General features: G+C 40.7%; 2 protein-coding genes across 4 annotated transcripts; both read left to right on the top strand.

Annotated features, from left to right (window-relative positions):
• The first annotated feature begins 16 nt into the window (after positions 1 to 16).
• LOC115743318 (cellulose synthase-like protein G2) lies at positions 17 to 9058 on the top strand. Of its 3 annotated transcripts, XM_030678043.2 has the most exons (8): positions 4568 to 5244; positions 6790 to 6888; positions 7042 to 7173; positions 7260 to 7472; positions 7568 to 7667; positions 7774 to 7952; positions 8038 to 8385; positions 8476 to 9058. In XM_030678043.2, exons 1-8 carry the CDS (start codon positions 4984 to 4986, stop codon positions 9022 to 9024), a joined length of 1881 nt encoding a protein of 626 aa, XP_030533903.1. In that variant the 5' UTR covers positions 4568 to 4983; the 3' UTR covers positions 9025 to 9058. The 3 variants fall into 3 exon arrangements, with proteins under 3 accessions (XP_048130928.1, XP_030533901.2, XP_030533903.1); XM_048274971.1 differs by lacking the exons at positions 4568 to 5244; positions 6790 to 6888; positions 7042 to 7173; ... (1 more) ...; positions 7568 to 7667; positions 7774 to 7952 and adding exons at positions 17 to 753; positions 841 to 939; positions 1038 to 1169; positions 1286 to 1498; positions 1593 to 1877; XM_030678041.2 differs by lacking the exons at positions 4568 to 5244; positions 6790 to 6888; positions 7042 to 7173; ... (3 more) ...; positions 8038 to 8385; positions 8476 to 9058 and adding exons at positions 17 to 753; positions 841 to 939; positions 1038 to 1169; ... (2 more) ...; positions 1949 to 2296; positions 2369 to 3024.
• Positions 9059 to 18162: 9104 nt separating this feature from the next.
• On the top strand, positions 18163 to 18711 carry LOC115743271 (transcriptional regulator TAC1-like). The gene has a single exon (XM_030678000.1). It carries the CDS (start codon positions 18163 to 18165, stop codon positions 18709 to 18711), a length of 549 nt encoding a protein of 182 aa, XP_030533860.1.
• Positions 18712 to 20242: the final 1531 nt, after the last annotated feature.

Here is a 20242-nt window from a genome sequence, read left to right as displayed (position 1 = left end):
ACGAATGAATCTTGATTGCGTGTTTATGATATCCATAAGAAACACTAGCATAGCATGAAAATGAATCTTGGACAGCCTCCTCGTATTCCTACACAATTCGCAAGAACAGCTTTAGGGTTACAAACTATGGAGGAGCCCCATTCACGACCTCTCTCCCTTTGCCGCGTCAACACAAAATCCATCCTCATCAGCCGTGCACATATGCTCGTCCATGCCATAGCTCTGATCGTCCTCGTCCGCTACAGAGCTTCTTTGTTCTTCACTGAGATGAATCCCGCAGACAGACCCCCGGCCTTGGCTTGGCTCCTCATATCCCTAGCCGAGCTCATGCTGTCTTTCTCATGGCTCCTCAACCAAGCCTACCGGTGGCGACCCGTCACACGGGCCGCCTTCCCCGAGAGGTTGCCCGAAGACGGCGAGCTTCCGCCGATCGACGTGTTCGTGTGCACTGCGGACCCCGACAGGGAGCCGACCGTGGAGGTGATGAGCACGGTGATATCGGCGATGGCGCTCGACTATCCACCAGAGAAGGTCCACGTGTATCTGTCGGACGATGGGGGTTCACCGCTCACCTTGCACGGGATGAGGGAGGCGTACGATTTCGCGAGGTGGTGGTTGCCGTTCTGCAAGAAGTTCGAGATAAAGACGAGGTGTCCAAAAGCTTATTTCATGGATGATGAAGAAGAAGAGGATGGCGATGGAGTTGACGTGAGATCTAGTGATGAGTATGACTCGGAGAAGCGGAAAGTCAAGGTTGGTCTTCCACAATTTCACACAGTCCATGGATCAAATAATAATAATAATAAATAAGTGTGAGTTATTCATTATTATTTTTTGCAGGAGAAGTATGAGTTATTTAAGGCACGAGTAAATGGATACAAAGCTAGGTGCCGCGGAGACTCAAGTCTTCGTAGTCGGGATCATCCATCTACAGTTGAGGTACTTATAAATCTTGTTAGTTTTCCTTTTGTTTATGGAACTTGACTGTCGTATATGCATTTAAATCAACACGTGTCTTACAAATTATATTGTTGTAGTTGATCCGAGGAAGTTCCGCCGATGAAGTTGTGCAAGCAGACCAACAAGACATGCCTCTGCTTGTATATGTCGCCAGGGAAAAGAGACCTTCCCACCATCATCACTTCAAAGCTGGAGCTCTGAATGCTCTTGTATGCTACAAAAAATCGAACTTTACATCCTCTTTCTTTGCAAAATTGTCAAAGGAATCTAATTTTGTAATGACTCGTTGATCGGTGATTCGGATATTTGCCCTTCCACTGCACAGCTTCGAGTCTCCGGAGTGACAAGCAATTCGCCTTATGTTCTGGTATTGGACTGCGACATGTACTGCAATGATCCTTCTTCGGCGAGACAGGCAATGTGCTTCCACTTGGATCCGAAACTATCTCCGTCGCTATCGTTTGTCCAATTTCCTCAGAGATTCCATAACATCAGCGAGAACGACATCTACGATAGCAAAATGCGGTCGTACTTTTGGGTGAGGAAAATGATGAAAGACTGTAAATTTTTCGGTTATGCGTGTACAAAGTTCCTATGATTTCTAACTTATATGAATTTCGACCTTGTTTTAGACATCATTGTGCGGAATGGATGGACTGAAGGGCCCCGGATTATCTGGTACCGGTTTTTACATCAAGAGAGAGTCATTGAATGGTAAATCCATCACTAATTCGATAGGGACTGATGCCATGGACTTAAGAAAGCTCTTCGGCGATTCGAAAGAATTCATTAAGTATCTCCAACAGAACGACCAGCCAAGCAAGAGCATTATTCACGGCAACTCTGCAGCATTCAGGAAAGAAGTCGAGTTCTTAGCTTCTTGTGAATACGAAAGTGGCACCAAATGGGGTCAAGAGGTGAGTATAATTAGTAACATTTTGACTTGCCATAGGTAATTCTTTCAACCGTTCGTTTATCCGATATTTAGGTGGGCTTCCTGTATCAATCGGTGGCAGAAGACTACTTCACAGGCTTTACGTTGCACTGCAAAGGATGGACATCGGTGTATTATAGCCCATCTAGGCCACAGTTTGTGGGGACATCAACAACAAATTTGAACGACCTCCTGATTCAAGGTACAAGATGGAGTTCAGGGCTCGCCGAAGTCGGCTTCTCTGGATTCTGTCCTCTGATTTACGGCTCGCTGAGGATGCCGATATTGCAAAGCATGTGCTACGCCGAACTTGCATTTTTCCCACTCTATTGCTTGCCCCTTTGCATCTTTGCCACTGTTCCTCAGATCTGTCTATTGAATGGCGTCGCCATATATCCAAAGGTAACTTGACACTCTTAAGCTCTAGATTAGTACATAGTCAAAAATCACTCTAGTCTTATTTCTATCCGCCAGGTTTCAAGTACATATTCCATGGTATTTTCCTTGGTGTTTGTTTCATCGCTCTGGAAGCACCTGTATGAAGTTGTCACGAGCGGTCACTCGGTTCAAACATTCGTAAACGAGCAACGGATGTGGATGATCAGGTCGGTGACTAGTCACGTGTACGGAACAATGGATGCGATCCTGAAGCAACTTGGCATGAGAAAAGCCAGCTTCTTGCCGACGAACAAGGCTGCCGACGACCAGCAATCGAAGAGATACGAGATGGGCTTGTTCGATTTCCAGACATCCGTAATGTTCTTGGCTCCGATGGCAACTGCAGTGACATTGAACGTGGCTTCCTTTGTTGGAGGAATCACTAGGGCGCTTGTTCTGGGAGGTTGGGACAAATTGCTGATGCAGATGGTTCTGGTTCTTTTTGTCACAGTGATGAGTTACCCCGTGATCGAAGGGATGGTACTAAGGACGGACAAAGGACGCGTTCCACGATCAGCTACTTTAGTGTCGACCGTAATTTCCTCGGCATTGTTGTATCTAAGTTCATGCTTTCTTGGGTACTAAGTGATGATAATAGATGACCCTTGTCCGAAGGAAAGACCGTAGGTAAGTTTTGTTTCGAAAACCTAAGCTGGAGAATTGTATGGTTCATCTCAAGCCTTTGCAATCAATTCACTCTTTTTCCTTTTTCTAAAAATATTTCAAAGACACAAGTGTCTTTTATGCAGATGAAACGTGAATCGAATGAAGAGCTGAATATGGAAAGATTGATAGGATTATATGAGTGAAATGGAAGTTGACTCATAGGATGCGTCTTGACGATCAAATAATTAAGCGTGCTCAGATGATTTAATGTCGAGTGTCCGTAAGACAAAATTATAAAGCTCAATATGATTTGGTCAAAAGTTTTATCGAATGAGTTAACGCGAGTGTCACAGTATCATAGCACGGTTGTCATGAGTCACAAGTTTGACTTTGGGGCGCCCTCTTTTACTTACTCTTCTCTATATGAAAATGTTTCATCGATGTGGCTACGCCTATATCCTTATATTTCACACAACAGGCCCCGCTTGTACGTGGAAAAGAGTGCAATTCTGCTTGTCTCTTTACAACTTAAATTTTCATAGAGAAATGGTTTGCATGTTTCACATAAGGACAAGGCCGGAGAGTGGCCGAGAGAAAAAAGAAAAAGAAAAAGAAAAAGAGGAGGATTATACTATGATGGCAATCATTTTCAGACTTTTCGTGTGTCTGCTGAGTCAAATTCCACCGTAGAAAATTGAGGCTGTTCAGACCATCTCAACTCACGTCATTGAATGAGACAAAAAATGTCCAGGATTAAAAAATATTATAACAACGTAATCCTATCAAACAAGTAACCAATATGGCCTTTAGTATTGGGGTTATTTCACGTCGAATGTGAAAAGGATTGATGATCGATTTATAAATATAACGAGAAATTTTATCATTTGAGCTAGCATTTGAGATGAGAGAGGTTTAAAACCACTCAATACCGATATCAGAACTCAGTTTACTAACAAGTGATGCGGGTTGTTGCAGCGCCGACCCAGGATTCGATTTGTGATGCGGAAATTTTTGAGGTAATTTTACGTCGAATGTGGAAGGGGCTGGTGAGTCCAAGACCATCCAACACTTGGTCCATAAATATACAAAAACACCGGAAACAGCAGAGGAGGTGGCCCATTCAAATGAACACACATATGCTCATAAAATCACCTCTCTTTTTCAGTCACTCAAAATTACCTGATTTTTTTTTATTCTCTTATAAACTTTAAGATCTTGTTGTGCTTTTCAAGAAAATTTACCATTAGTAATCTTCTTGCACGCACTTATTGGAACCAAAAGTCAAGGGGGCGGACGAGTAAGGTGTAAGACCGTAAGAGGCAAGACTCAACAATGAATGATAGCGATGCGGGCGAGGGGTGGTCGGACGTATTTTAAGTGGTAACGGGTAGGTAGAATGTGCCACCGGTGATCCTCCGCCGTAAGATAGAAAGAGGATATCACAACGTGTCGCGAAAGAATGGTTTACGTGCACAACAGCCGCCACACGGTTAGGTTTTCATTTGAGGGCGATTATCCATCCATCAGTCAACTTAATCTTGTCCAAACCTACTACTATGGACAAACAATATATAAATGTACATAAATATTTAACATATATGTGGGGTACAGATAGCACTATGTACTAAGAACCCTGGAGAGCTTCTTCCTCTTCATAGCAGAAGAATTCTATCGAGAACCGATCACACCATATGGAGCATCCCTCGGGCCCTCTCAATCTTTGCCACGTCCTCACAAAATCAGTCATCATCAACCGGACGCACACGCTCCTTCATGCCGCAGCTCTGTCCGCTCTTCTCTACTACAGAGCTTCTTTTTTCTTCCATGGAGAAGATCCGAGAAACAAAGCCACAACTTTAGCGTGGCTCCTCATTTTCCTTGCCGAGCTCATACTGTCCTTCCTATGGCTGCTCAACCAAGCCTACCAGTGGCGGCCCGTGAGAAGGGCCGCCTTCCCCGGGTGACTGCCGGAGGACGAGAAGCTCCCGGCCATCGACGTGTTCGTGTGCACTGTGGACCCGGAGAAGGAGCCGACTGTGGATGTGATGAACACGGTGGTGTCGGCGATGGCGCTCGACTATCCGGCCAAGAAGCTCCACGTGTACCTCTCGGACGACGGCGGCTCGCCGCTGACTTTGAATGGGATGAGGGAGGCTTACGATTTCGCGAGATGGTGGCTGCCCTTTTGTAAGAGGTATGGAGTAAAGACGAGGTGTCCAAAGGCATATTTTAGGGAAGAAGAGGATGATGAGGGGATTGGTATGAGCTCCGAGACCGAGTTTGACTCAGAGAAGCAGAAAGTCAAGGTACGCTTTTCCCTTTCGGTGATCTTATGTCCGTATGCCTGCCCTTCCACTTTCTATTAAAAATGGTATCGTGGTACATTTGAATGGTATTGTGGTACATTTGAATGTTAAACGGTGCCTTCCTTTAATGACTTAAAGGTCTTTTTACTCGTATTCATTGAGCTCTCTCACTTGAAAAAATTGTCCAAAAAATCGTAAATCTATGGTACTTTGGTCAATTTAGTTCTAAATCTTTTAATTTTATCAATTAGGTCTTAAAAATTCACACTTTGTCAATTGAGTTCATCTGACCAAGTTTAACCGAAATTCAACGATGTGGACCTTGTATGTCCTACGTGACATGACCGGCGCTGGCGCGAAAGAACTTTATAATTTTTTATAAAAATATATGTTGAGTTTTTCCCGTCTTTTTTCTTTCTTTACTTACTTTTTTATTCTGTCAAATCCGGTGAGGCCGGGTCAGCCACTAGGCAAGGGCCAAAAAGTCCTTGCTGATCACGGGCGAGGGTCGTGGGCCTCACGACCCTCGCCCGTACATCGTGAATTGCTAGCAGCAGGCGAGGGTCACGGCCCTCGCTAGTGACCGGCGAGGGCGTCCCGGCCCTCACCTAGTGGCCGATGACGATCTATGGCCCTTGCCGAAGTTGACAGAAAAAAGGAAAAGAGATAAAGAAAAAGAAAACAAAAAATAAAAAAATTATCAACGTCATCATCAACTATTTTACGTGGCACCAACCGACATCCATATTAGCGATCTCCGATTAAAATTAGCCAGATGGATTTAATTGGCAAAGTTTCATAAGATTTATGACTCAATTAGCAAAATCAAAAGGTTCACTACCGAATTAGTTAAAGTGCAAAAGGTTGATGACTTTCTGAATAATTTCTCCCCGTCTCACTTAAGTGCCTTTGTCGTAAAATTAGTCTTCATGTCAATAAAAACCTGTTATATACGTCCGGTCATATTCCAATAGCTTAAAAATTTTTTTTTTTTGGTAAGGGAATAGCTTAAATTATTTTAGGGAAGCGATTTCTTATTTAATTTTATGTTGAAGAATGATGCAACGCGATCGGCATAACTATTTACTCCCGACGATTTGAGATCTCAAAGTGTGATGCCTTGTGTATTATAAAGTTGGCTTTTACACGTATCCGCCAATTGAGTATTATCCATGTGGTTGCATGTAGCAATATTTAATTCACGTCACACTCCAGCGTCTTTGATAGCCACGTCAGTTGAAATTGATTGGATTTTATCTAGCAGGGACTAGATTAAACATTTTGTGCAAATAGAAAGCCTTGATTGAAAATTGAAATTGCTATAAATTTTATTAGAAAAATAGTAAAAACTCGGAGATTAACAAGAACAACTTCTCATTTTTTTTCCGCGCTACTTATCAGTTGTAACTTCTAATGCAAGTTGCCGATGGTGGAGGAGCGTAATAGCAATTAACCACTCCATTCACACTCTTCGATTCAATGCATGGGCAGTATTAATGTGGCGTACTTTGCTTATATTGATCTAACTATTTTTCTTCTTTTTAGGAAAAGTATGAGTTGTTCAAAGAACGAGTAAGTGAGCATCGAAAGAGGCACCGAGGTGACTCGAGCCACACTGGCCAAGACCATCCGCCTACCATCGAGGTAATTCTAAATTTTGAATTGGGAATTTGCAATTTCTAAGGCTTTAACTCGATTTAACAAATTTAAATAAGTGAGCTAAGAATAGGCTCTAGTAAAGAAAACTTGCGAGACATAAGTTTCAATGTACATGACAAAAATCAATGGATGCGACAGGTGGTCCGAGGAGATGTCATTGATGAAGTTGTGCAAGCCCACCAAGAGCCCATGCCTCAGCTTATATACGTCTCGAGAGAAAAGAGACCTTCTCATCACCATCACTTCAAAGCTGGAGCTCTCAACGCTCTTGTACGCCATTCCACATTTCACATTCAAAACCAGATTCTTCTTCCATGTCCATTCGATAATAATTCACTGTTGCTCGTCCCGTGCAGCTTCGGGTATCGGGAGTAATAAGCAACTCGCCATACATTCTACTGTTGGATTGCGACATGTATTGCAACGACCATTCTTCGGCTCGGCAGGCGATGTGTTTCCATTTGGATCCGAGATTATCCCGTTCGCTATCGCTGGTTCAATTTCCTCAGAGATTTCATAACATCAGTGAGAACGACATCTACGATAGCAAGATCAGATCATACTTTTGGGTAAATGAACTTAACATATGGTTTTTTTTTTTTTTTTAATGTGCCTCTAGAGATTCCTATCTTATCAAGTGCAAATGATATGTGCTCTGTTTCAGACATGTTGGTATGGAATGGATGGATTGAAGGGACCTATTTTATCTGGTACTTGCTTTTACATTAAGAGAGAATCCTTGTATCGTAAACCCACACAGGAAGGCAAGTAGATCGATGCTCGTGACCTTTTTTTTATTACAAGAAAGTATGGTAGAAAAAATAAATGCAGTAATGAATGAATTCACTCGTTTTCCTGCGAATCTAACAGGTTCTGATCTCATGGACTTAAAGAAACTCTTTGGCCATTCGAATGAATTCATCAAACATCTTTGGCGAAAAGAGAAGCCAAGCAAGGACACCTTTGCTGGTGACTCCGCAGCATTAAGGAAAGAAACCCAACTGTTAGCCTCTTGTGGCTATGAAAATGGCACAAAATGGGGTCAAGAGGCAAGTATAATTACAATGAGTCCTTGTTGTTTGGTATAGATGACTACATTCTTTCTTCATTTGAGTTTTGTTGGCATGATCTCAGGTGGGCTTCATGTACTATTCTGTGGTGGAAGACTATTTCACAGGTTTTACCTTACACTGCAATGGCTGGACTTCAGTGTTTTACAACCCGCCAAAGCCGCAATTTTTAGGCACCGCGACCACGAATTTGAATGACCTGTTGATTCAAGGCACGAGATGGAGCTCCGGGTTGTCGAAAGTCGGCATCTCGAGGTTTTGTCCTCTGGTCTATGGCTCGTTGAGGATGCCCATCCTTCAGAGCATGTGCTATGCTCAACTTGCACTTTTTCCCTTCTATTGCTTGCCAATTTGCTGCTTCGCTACTATTCCTCAGATCTGTCTAGTGAATGGCATCTCCATATACCCTGAGGTAAGTTTTGACTCCTAGCTCTAGAACTGTTACATTCTCAGTGCCTTCATTATCTCTGGGAGAGTGAATCAATGATTTCTTCATGTTCAGGTTTCAAGTTCATATATCATGCTATTTGCCTTCATCTTCCTATCATCACTTTGTAAGCATCTCCATGAAGTGGTTGCCAGTGGCCATACAGTCCAAACATTCTTGAACGAGCAACGAATCTGGATGATCAAGTCAACAACTAGTCATGTATACGGAACCATAGATGCTGTTATGACGCAGATCGGCATGAGAAGAGCTAGCTTCTTGCCTACTAATAAGGTTGACGATGATGAGCAATCCAAGAGATACGAGATGGGGATATTCGATTTCCAGACGTCCATACTGTTTCTGGCCCCAATGGTGACTCTAGTGATATTGAACATGGCTTCGTTCATTGTAGGAGTCGCCAGAGTTCTTACCTTGGGAGGCGGCGACGAACTGTTTATGCAGATTGTTCTGTCGTTTTTCATCTTAGCGATGACCTACCCTGTGATTGAAGGGATGGTATTGAGGACGGACAAAGGACGCATTCCACGATCAGTCACTACACTGTCGGCTTTTCTTTCCTTAGCATTGTTGTTGCTAGGTTCAGGTTTTCTCATGAGGTAATGAACGTTGCGTATAGGAAGTTATAGGTCATTTTGTATCAGTTCCTCAATTATCATAATTGTCGTACAATCAGCAGAAAATATTCAGGAGTGATGCTTTATTATCCTGTACTGCAATTCTGCAAACTTTTAATCGATTCACGGGACCATTGCGACAAAATGTGTCACTCAATAAATTTTTTTACGAGACTAATTGTTACCTTGGCAAGTAGCTGATAAGATAGAACAGCAAAGCCGAGTCATCGAATTGACGCAACTTGTGAACTCTGCAATGCTTTCATATCAGTGGGCATCGTCAAGGTCGAAGCTCAGAGCTTGAATATGCTATTTGTCATCTAAGGGGCAAAAGCATTCCATGCTTAATCGTTGAAAATGGCATGGGATTACTTTTGACTATATGACTCAAGAGAGTTTGAAGAGGCAAATAGTTTGGTATGTTATCTCTTGGGACTAGCGGGGAAGAGCAAACAAACGATGCGATTCGAGTAAGAAATAAACTGTAAAATGAAATCCGACCACAATTGATTTACGAGGTTCGGCAGTGCGCCTACTCCACACGGCAGAAATTAATAAGATCGTTCTACTATATGTTAAGATCGACGCACAATCACAACGAAGTAAAACGAGCAACAAAGAGAAAAATTGAGATACAAGATTTTATCTTGGTTCACCCCTAAATTAGGGCTACATTCAATAGAGAATTTCACTATAATTAGCACCTCGCACCTCTCATTATACCACTCAATTACAAGTGAAAAAGAGTATATAGTAGTAATTATTCACGAGCTTAAGCTCAAACTACTAATGAAAAATTATGGGTTTAAATCGTAAAAGTCCTCTGGTGTCTTGAGACCCGATCAAGGCGGCTCCCCCGGACCCCTGCTCGCTCGGCGTGGAGTGGGATCCACGTGCTTTCCTGTCGTAGGGGAGCATGAACCACATCCCAACATTCTCCCACTTGGTGAATACTTCTCATGCTTCTTTAGACCCAACATAGTTGTACACCATTCAAAACTTTTTGGTAAAAAAATCTGCACTATTCAATTGTGTGTCAATTTTTTCCGGCAATACATCTTTCTGTTGTACTTTCTCTTGGATGAAGTGATATTGTATGTCGATGTGTTTTGTTTTTGTATGAAATGCAAGATTCTTAGCCAAGAATATAATACTCTGGCTATCACACCCAATCTTCACTCTTCTTTGTGTAAAACCAAGCTCTTTACATAATCTGCTCATTCAGATCACTTCCTTAGCAACGTGAGTAAGAGCCATGTACTCTACATTAGTAGTAAATAAAGCAACCGTGTTCTGTCTCTTACTCATCCAACTCACAGCTCCGCCGAATAAGGAAATGACATATCCGCTGGTCGACCTCCTACTATCAAGGTTGCCTCCCCAATCAGCATCAATAAAACACTTTAGTTCTAACGCTTGCTTTCTCTTTGAGCTTTTCACGCATTCATAGCATAACTCAAAATCAGACGTACCGCGAAGATAACAAAGCACCCTCTTTGTAGCTATTCAATGCTATTTCCCCGGATTGGACATATATATGCTCAATACTCCCATTGCATGCGCAATATTTGCACGAGTACACACCATGGCACACATTAAGGTCCCCACCGAGCTTGCATATGGAACTGCTACCATCTCTTCAACTTCATCTTCAGTCTTAGGAAACTAGAGCTCTGATAACTTAGAACTTGTAGACATGGGGTCTTCACTGGTTTATAGTCTGTCATGTTTAACTTTTTAAACACGCTTTCAACATATTTCTTTTGACTTGGCCACAACTTTCTATTCTCACGCTCTCTTTTTATCTGCATGCCCAAGATGAAGTTTTTTAGGCCTAGATCTTTCATCTCAAACTGTTTTGCTAATAGTTTTTCCACAGTGTTAATCATTCTCATATTATTCCCAACTAACAGCGTATCATCAACATATAAAGTTAAGATAACAAAATCATCATCTAACCTCTTCACATAAACATAATGATCAGCATCACAGTGAACAAAACCAAGTTTCAAGAAATAGGAATCAAAGTTCTGCTACCACATTTTTGGAGATTGTTTCAGGCCATACCAAGACTTGTTCGGTTTGCGAACAAAATCTTCTTTTCCTTTGACGACAAACCCATCTAGTTGCTTCATGTAAATATTCTCCTCCAAGTCACTATATAGGAAAGCTATTTTTATATCGAACTACTCTATCTCCAAATTGTATACAGCTGCTACAGATAAAACAAGTCTAATGGAATTTAATTTCCTCCTCCTTCGCCTTCTCCTTGATAATCACCTCAGTTTTATCTTCTTTGATCACTTATCACAGATCTTTATCCACGAGCAAAGCCTCCATCTTCAACTTTCATAACTCAAAACTTTTTTCTCCAAATTTCTCTACTTCAATCCATGATTAACCGGTTGACATCTTCCCAAGACTCGATTTTTTGAATCTCTCTTCACCAAGAAAACCCTAACTTCAAATCTCGCTCTGGTACCAAATGTTAGGATCAACACACAATCACAGCGAAGTAAAACGAGCGAGAAAGAGAAAAATTGAAACACAAGATTTTATCCTTATTCACTCTTAAACTAGGACTATGTCTAGCAGAGGATTCTACTATAATTAGCACATTGCACCTCTCGTTACATCACTCAATTACAAGCATAAAAAAATGTATATATCAGTAGCTATTCATAAGTCCAAGCCCAAACTACTAATGAAAAATTATGGGCTTAAATCGTAAAAACCCTCTGATGTCCAACAAGTGCTGCCCCCTTGAAACCCCCTCCCGCTCATCGTGAAGCGGGACTCACGTGCTTTCATGTCGCAGGGGAGTTTGAATCACACCCCAATATTATGATCAACAAAGAGAAAATTCCAATTGTTTGAAACACTTACATTAGGCACTGTCTAATCCTTGATAACAACTAAACCCACAAGAACCAATGATAGAATGGGAATTTCTCCTGCTCTCAACTCTCTTGAATGATAGATTTCACAAACTCTCTAGGGTTCTCACTAAGGTTTTTAACAAGTCCAGATCGAGGGTTGGGTACTCAGCTACAACACTGAAGAACATAAAAGCTCTAGGGCATTGTCCGCGAGCCCGATCAGCTTTATCCGAGCATCGAGATATGCTTCGTAGCTCGGAACATCGGTAGTTGTACACCTGCATGGTGGCCTGATTCTTCCAAGCACCAGTAGGCAATTTCCTCGTAAGTATGGGCGTCCGCCCCTATCTACATGCCCTTGCAAACACATGGAGTATCACGAAAATCGCGAGTTAGTGTCAATTCCAAATTAAATCGATTTCCCTTAGAGCCATAGTCAATAAATTTTCACCTTAGCGAGAAGTCCACCTAATGTCATAATCCGCAAAGTTGAACACATAACCTGTGAAGGAGCTCCCCGAATCCAGGGCACGGGCAAAATCTAAATCCACAGATCTGTTATTCCTCTTGACTTGTCTTTTCTCAAAAGTCAAAGCCACGTCGGTTGTTCCTCTGACGAACCTCAGAATCCATTTCAGAGCTTCCTCGTGTTTCTTTCGATGGGCTTACTCACGACATAGACCTGCTCCCAACATTAACAACATGTAGGGTGCAAGGTCAGCTAATAGTTTAAGGTGTGCAAGGAGTCTTATGGTGGGTTGGATTTTTGAAAGAAGTGACCAGAATTGTTGAATCAATACTAAAGGTAAAGGTTGTGGGAAGGACGAGAGAGCGAACACTAGTGTGGCTGGCTCACACAAAATAGAAGTTGTGCCATTTTGACAAAAAAAAAAAGTACCCAAAAAAACTATTATATATTTATTGCATGAGTACCAATTCAATTCTAAACATTTTAATTGGAACAATTTAGTCCAAAATCTTTTCAAATTGGTATCAATTAAGTCTATCTAGCTAATTTATGTCGAAAATTGTTGATGTGGACGTTGGTCTTCTTAAATTGCACCATTGGCATTGGCATATATTTTTTTTATGATTTTTTAAAAGTTTTCTAAAAAGTTCAAAATTTTTATTGATTTTTTTCTTTTCTCCTCTTTTCCTTCTTTTTTTTTTTTTTCCATTAAGCTCCGGCAAGCTCGCTAGCCACTAAGCAAGGTTAGCCTCGCCAGCCTTAGGCAAAGGCGGCCATGCCCTCAACAACCGCGAGCGAGGCAAACCTTGTCATGGATGCTTGCGCCTCACCCACATCTAGGCAAGGGTTGCGGCGTCGAGCTCCGACCTCGTCAAGTGGTTGGCGAGCTTGTTGGATATTAGCTTAAAAAAAAGAGAGAAGGAAAATAGAAGAAAGAAAAATATTAATAAAAAATAAAAAAAAATTATGAAGAAAGATCAATATCAGTGTCAGCCGTGTCACGTAAGATGAATGGCATCTACGTCAGAAATTTTTAGCTTAAATTAGCCGGTACAAATGTGAAAAGATTTAGAAGTAAATTTGTTCAAAAGAAAAGTTTAGAACTCAAATGGTACAAATACAATAAGTTTAGGACTTTTGTGATACTTTTTGTAGTCGCCTCTAAGTATTCGTATATGTATAATAACTTTGACGACAAACCTAAAACCAAACATAGATGAGTAATTTGAATGTAGACGAATGATCCGAGCCCAAAGAAATGATGTTGTATCTTTAAGACAAATTTTTCCCCTCGACCCGTACCCAAGGTTCTTGGACAATTACCTCCCAGGATAGAACGGATCGTCTTTCCTATGACGCGGTACTTCTTCAGAGAAAACTTTCGAATGCAACTTCACAAAACACTCGCACAGATGATGAATAATAAAGTATGAATGACGAAAATGGCAGTCATTTCTAATACGACGATAAATGTTTTATTTATAGACAATGATGCGAAGAGTCACGAAATAAAGGTTAATAATGAAGAGTCACTAATCCAAACAATTCTCTTTCAAACGAATGAAAAGTTATGAAACCAAATGGACATCTTCCAATAGAATGAAGAGTCATCAAATAGAATAGACATCTTCCAAAAGAATAAAGAGTCACGAAATCGAATAGACATCTTCCAAAAGAATATGTTTGTTCAAAAAAAAAAATCAGACAAACATGTTTGTTTGGATTTTGCTCCATCCTTCACTTCTCATTTATCTTATTATGGGATTTGGAGACCAAAGTCCCAACCCTTTTCTCCAAAAATTGAGCCAAGTCATGAACGTGCAAAGGAGCAGCCTACACTCAAGGACAATGTCAAGTAAAATTCCATGCCGCATACATACGTGGTTGTAACATATCTTATCTACATGCAATATCCTTCAATTTATTAGTTAAGTTTTTAGGCTGAGTATTCTAACAGTTCTCACGAATATGGTCGATCACCCGACAGATGTAGGGATACGGTGGCACGAATAACCCGTTACGAACAATTACATGTCCGGAGATCGACAATGTATATGTCTTAAAAGGAATCGCTAGCATGGGTTGGATTCATAGAATAAGTGAACAATTCCAGTTCAGACGGACAAAGGGCATCAAGGATCGACTCTCAATCATATCGAGCCGTCAAGGGTCGTTGCTTCGAGAAAGATGAATTGGGCCAAATCCCCGAAATTATGCAAGCGGTTTGCTTCCTTCAACGTGCTTCGGAGGCAGTCGACATGTTGTGCTCCAGTAGGAGCTCGGTGTTAACGAGGTTGCTGTCGGAAATCGGAATCAAGCCACGTGAATGTCCAAGCGGAGCTCCAGAATAATTCTCCACCTTGAAAGAAGCCCCCAAAGTAATTTGTGAACTTGTCATGTACAGCTGATCCTCTGTGGCTAATTATACGTGTACGTCGCAACAAAGTGATTTCTCTCGTCTTGTTTTTGTGGACTCCCGATGTGCAAAATTAAAAAGAGAAAATATATGACTTAATGTTGTTGTTGTCCTCTTCGTCGTGACATTTCTGCGGAAAAATTATACAAAAAGTACTAAATTTATTGCGCTTTTGTCAATTCAATAAAAAACCCCTTTTAATTTTTCCAATTGAATCTTAAACATTTCTACATTTTGCCAATTGAGTCCAACTTATCAATTTTTGCCGAAAATGTTGACACGGTGCTGGCCGTCCTGCGTGGCACGGCCAACACTGAAGTGGACAATCTTTAATGATGATCTCAACATTTTTCGAAATTTTTATTAGCTTTTTTATCAATGTTTCTTTTCTTTCTTTTTTCTTTTTTTTTTTTACATCTCTGGCTGACGAGATCGCCAGCCAACCATTGCCAACCACAGGCAAGGGCCAACGACGCTCTCCTAGATCCGGGGGAGGGCCATGACGCCATTGCCAACCACGGCCACGTACTCGCGGTCCTTGCCAGCCAACAGACAAGGATGTTAGCCCTCGCCAATGGCAGGAGATTTTTCGCTGGCCATAGTTGTCAAAAAACAAAGAAAAAGAAAAGGAAATTTAATATAAAAATGAGGAAAATAGCAAAATATAATGAAGATTGATCACGTTGGCATTGTCTATGTCACTTAGGATAGCCGGCATCCACACGGACGATTTCAAGCCAAATTTATCCGAATGGACTCAATTGACAAAATATGAAATGATTTATGATTCAATTGATAAAATTAAAAGGTTTAGGACTGAATTGATAAAAGTGTGATAAGTGAGGACTTTTTGGACAATTTTCTGGTATTTCTGCTTGGACCGCAAGTTTCTTGATTAGCACTTAGACGTCCACGTACAAGGACCATGAGAGCGTCAAATGCAGGCGACACAAGTTATTGTTACACGCATACTTAATTCTTTCTTTAAAGAAGACGTGAACCAAAAAAAAAAAAAAAAACGAGTTTAGTGACGATTGTGTAGAACTGGGTCAAAGGCATTGATCAAACTTTCTTCAATTAAAAAGCAAAAGTAGAGATTGTGTTCCAAGGTTCAATTAAGAAGGAACTGGCGGTGGAAGCAGTTACAGGACAGCACTCATGTTGCTGTCACCGGACGATGTGCTTCCTCCTTCCATTTGCCTTCGACATAAGCCCCATTACTTACGAACTTTGACTCCGTCCGAATAAGTTTATCAAGCTCTAAATGAGCAGCAGCCGTCTTCTCTCTCTCTCTCTCTCTCGCCATTAATGGAGGACGAGGTCAAAGCTCGAAGATGAGAAGAAGAAGTTTGTGCGAGATAGATGCCAAATTCTGGCGGGGAAAAAACGCGTTTTGAGGCCGTCTAGATCTGATGTCCATGCATGGAAGAACTAGTAAAACCCCGCGCTAATTGCCAGTCAGCAACACAACCGGACACCAGATAATGGTAATGAACCCAACAAATGATATGGACACAAATGTGTTACGTCAAATCATTCTTTTGAACTGCTCCTCCTCGAATTTTTTTGTTTTTTTTACTCATTTTTTTCTTATAGCCAGCAGACGCTGCTAATGAAAATTGTGATAGTTTGTTCATCAGTTGAAAGTTTCTTGCCAATCTTAATTAAATGGTGATTACGCTAATTAAAGCAAAAGGGTGGCAAATTATGGGACGAACGAGGTTTTCCAAGAAATGGGTTAACTTTATTTATTCCTTGGTTCACAACTAGAAGCAAATGGATGAAGAGGTTTTTAGGGTTATATTGTTCTGTAAACCAAATCACCTAGGTACAAATTATCTTCTATTTGTAGGAAAGATGTACGCTTCAATGTTTGGAAAGTGAAAACGAGTTGATATGCAGAATCTCCTCAGCGCAAATATGGACATTTGAGTATGCTGATTGATGGCAACTTTGGTCAAAGAAGAAAATGTAGCTGATGATGGTAAAATTCCCAAAAGTTTCATCTTCTGATTTTTTTTATTTTATTTTTTTGCAAGTTCTTATTAGCCTTATATTTGGCACAATCAATTGCATAGTGCTACCACGCGTTTCGGGAATATAATTTGAATCGGATCATTTTAGAAACTTCCGGTTATGCCTTATAGATAGACCCCTTGAACTCTTGGTTTTATCAAGTTAGGTCTTGAAGCAAAAAATAGAGTGAAATGTGACACGGACGACTTAAAAGTTCTCAATGAACCTCAACCTTGAGTGAGAATACTATTCTCGGAGTATTCCTAGTTAGAACTTGACTAGTAAATCCGCGATTTTGAGATGGCGACGACTTCACCTTGGCAGGATGAGTGCTTGCTCGAACTTAAAAGGATTGCTCGCATCACCTCCAATGCTAGCACAGATTAAACCATGGGAATCAAACTAAATATGGGTAGGAATGATGACTTCCTTTCAACCTCAAGAGCTTTTGCCCTAATGGACTGTAGAATAAGAAGGCCCTTTCTTGAAAAGGAGTGTGAAAAAAATTCTACTGAGGTCAGTCCACATGCAAAATATAGGACTCTTCTCTCGTGCATAGCCTAGGGTTACCATTACTAACACTAGTAGCTAAACCTTGCGGACTACCATATCAGGGGAAAATTGTCCAAAAAGTCCTAAATCCATGTATGGCAGCCAATTTAGTCATAAAGATTTCAATTGTGCTCATTTAGTCCCAAACATTGTGAAGTTTTGCCAATTTAATCCTAAACCTTTTGAAATTTTGCCAATTTAGTCCGAAACTTATATTGTCGAAAAGGACTTCATTAACAAATTATCAAATGGTTTAGGATTAAATTGACAAATCGTCAAAATGTTTAGGACTATATTGACACAATAAAAAAATTTAGGACTGAAATGGTCATTGTACAGTAGGTTTATGGCTTTTTGAACAATTGTCCTACTGTATGTGTCGTACCTTACACAGTCACTTGCCATTTAACTACTGCGTTAAGAAAACTTGGGTCGAAAGCTCTATGACCACGAGAGAGAGAGAGAGAGAGAGAGAGAGAGAGAGAGAACCCATCAAAGAGCCGGCCAAAAGAATGGCTCTCGTAGCAAACGCCAAACTTTATGTCTCTATATATACATATCCGCTCAAATCCACGCTGGTAATGCTAATGTCTTCTACTTGTCGTCATTTCATACATCCCTCCTCATCTTTTTTCTCCATATAAAAACCCTCCGTCCCTCTCTCTCTCTCTCTCCAATTGCTATCAACCGTCACCATATTCTTCTTCTCCCCATAAATTCTTTCTTGGCAGTTCTGGGACAACAAATTGCAAGACAAAAAATTCATCTTGAGAGAGGGAAGAAGGGTTTCCAATGGAACCGGGGAAGCCGTGCTCGGAGTCGTCTAGCGAAGAAAACGATCCGATTGAGCAACCACCGAAGGAGGAAGGGAGCGTCAAGCGGTCCTACGAATGCACGTTTTGCAAGCGTGGTTTCACGAACGCCCAGGCTTTGGGTGGTCACATGAACATCCACCGGAAAGATAGAGCCAAGGGAAAGCAAGCTCCAGGTGCTGCTCCCACCATGAGGAAGACCTATGATCCTTATGTTATCGCTTCTAATCATATCGGATCGAAGTCTGGCCGAGTGCCCCTGAATTATGACCAGGGCAAAGATGAGGAAACGCAAAGGAATCACAGTCAGAAGGGTTTGCAAGCATCTGCTGTGAACCCTAAGAATTATCTTGAAAGTTGTCAGTGCGTGCCGAGCTTACACTCTTTGCAAAGAGGAGATGGCATTCTATTGGATGCTAGTCTCAGCCTGCGAGTCGGCCCGTCGAACATGGAGAGCGCCGGTGAAGTGGAGCGAGCTGAGAAACTGGAGGAAGTCGATTTGGAGCTTCGACTCGGCCGTGACCCGTGATTTATTATGCTTTGATTTAGGTTTGAGAAATTTTATGATTATTGTACAGATGATATTCTTTGGGGCTTGCTACATATTCTATAAGGAGTGGGAATGTCGATTTCAAGGGTTTTACGAAGGAGGGTTACAGCATACCATTAGTTGAATCTTGGCTCTCAGTACCATTTTATCAAGGTAATGAAAATGCGACTATATTTCTCTAATGAGTTCTTCTTTTTCACGCTTTGTCTGCAACACAAGTTAAAAAAAGCAACGTACATGTGCTGATTTTGTTCAGCTTTCAGAGATTTTTTTTTACATTTTTGGCGACACAGCTTATAGAGCAATTGACATGATAAGAGGCGCAGCAGATTTTGATTAAAAACTTCATTTTTGCCAGATGCATAACAAAGATACCATCAGAATCTGAAATGGCAATTTGCATCCAAATTAATGTTTGATCTCTTGTTGTATGATCGCCTCTTTATTTTCCTGAGGGTTTTATAAGAAGGTCTACTCTCGAGCAAGAAACTGCATCTGATTACCTTACCAGTTGCTGGTGATCCAAATTTATGCCAAGTATTTAGGAGAAAAGGTAAAAATCGATGCCAGGTATTCGATCGTTCACATTCTTTTGTTCATCAACAGTTTTGCTTAACGATTTTTCAGAATGTGTGTCATTCTCTCGCTTTAAGCATTATGTGGGTGTTGGTCGATCAAAGAGAGATGATTGTTTACCAATGAAAAAACCCGCATGACTTCCATTGCATAAATAATCTGCTTAAAAAATCATATGGTAATTTACGGTTGCATAATTAGTAAATAATGCTGGTCAAAATTTGATGATCACCTGTTGACAGGAAAGTATTTGGCAAAGGTCGATTTCTTTAAATTCTCCTAGTGATGGACGATGTAATGGTGTTGACTATGTCTTATATAGCCGATATTCGTGGATGTTGTCGACTTAATTAATATGTGATAATAGTGTTTCGAAACAATATGCCAACTCTTTCTTGAAAAGGAAAACTGAAAGTATGATTAAGCTCGTCCCATGTTATGTATCGTGTTACTATTGTACAAATGTGTATATGCAAAATAATTTCTTCATGTTTATGTGACGAACTTTCATGTGCATGACATAGTAACTTCCATTATATTTAGTCCATGATTATGGTTTTTTTAAGTTGATAATGAAAGATGATTAGGTAATCAAACTGATGCATGGAACATGAAATTACTAGTTAAGATTAAGATAGCTAGCTAATTAATATCTAAATGCGATCAAACTTTGCGTTTAGGGATATAGAGGGCTAAGATGGATTGATTTTTCTTTCAACCGTCACTCGAGTCGTTCTTTTCCTTCTTTGATGTACAAAATAGGAAGCTATAACTAAGAGTGTGAAATTACGTACAAGGAAACTTTAGCAAAAGTGGAATTGTTCATGGAATTAAATTAGAGTATCTAAATGATATTTATAGAAGTCAAACTTTGAAGATGAAAACAAATGACCAACATTTGCCCTTTCTAGCTGTTTTCAATTTTCATATCTCA

Source organism: Rhodamnia argentea, chromosome 1 (genome assembly GCF_020921035.1).
Source record: "Rhodamnia argentea isolate NSW1041297 chromosome 1, ASM2092103v1, whole genome shotgun sequence".
Taxonomy (NCBI): Eukaryota; Viridiplantae; Streptophyta; class Magnoliopsida; order Myrtales; family Myrtaceae; genus Rhodamnia; species Rhodamnia argentea.
The sequence above is the reverse complement of the archived record's forward strand: the minus strand, read 5'-3'. Positions and strand labels throughout refer to the sequence as shown.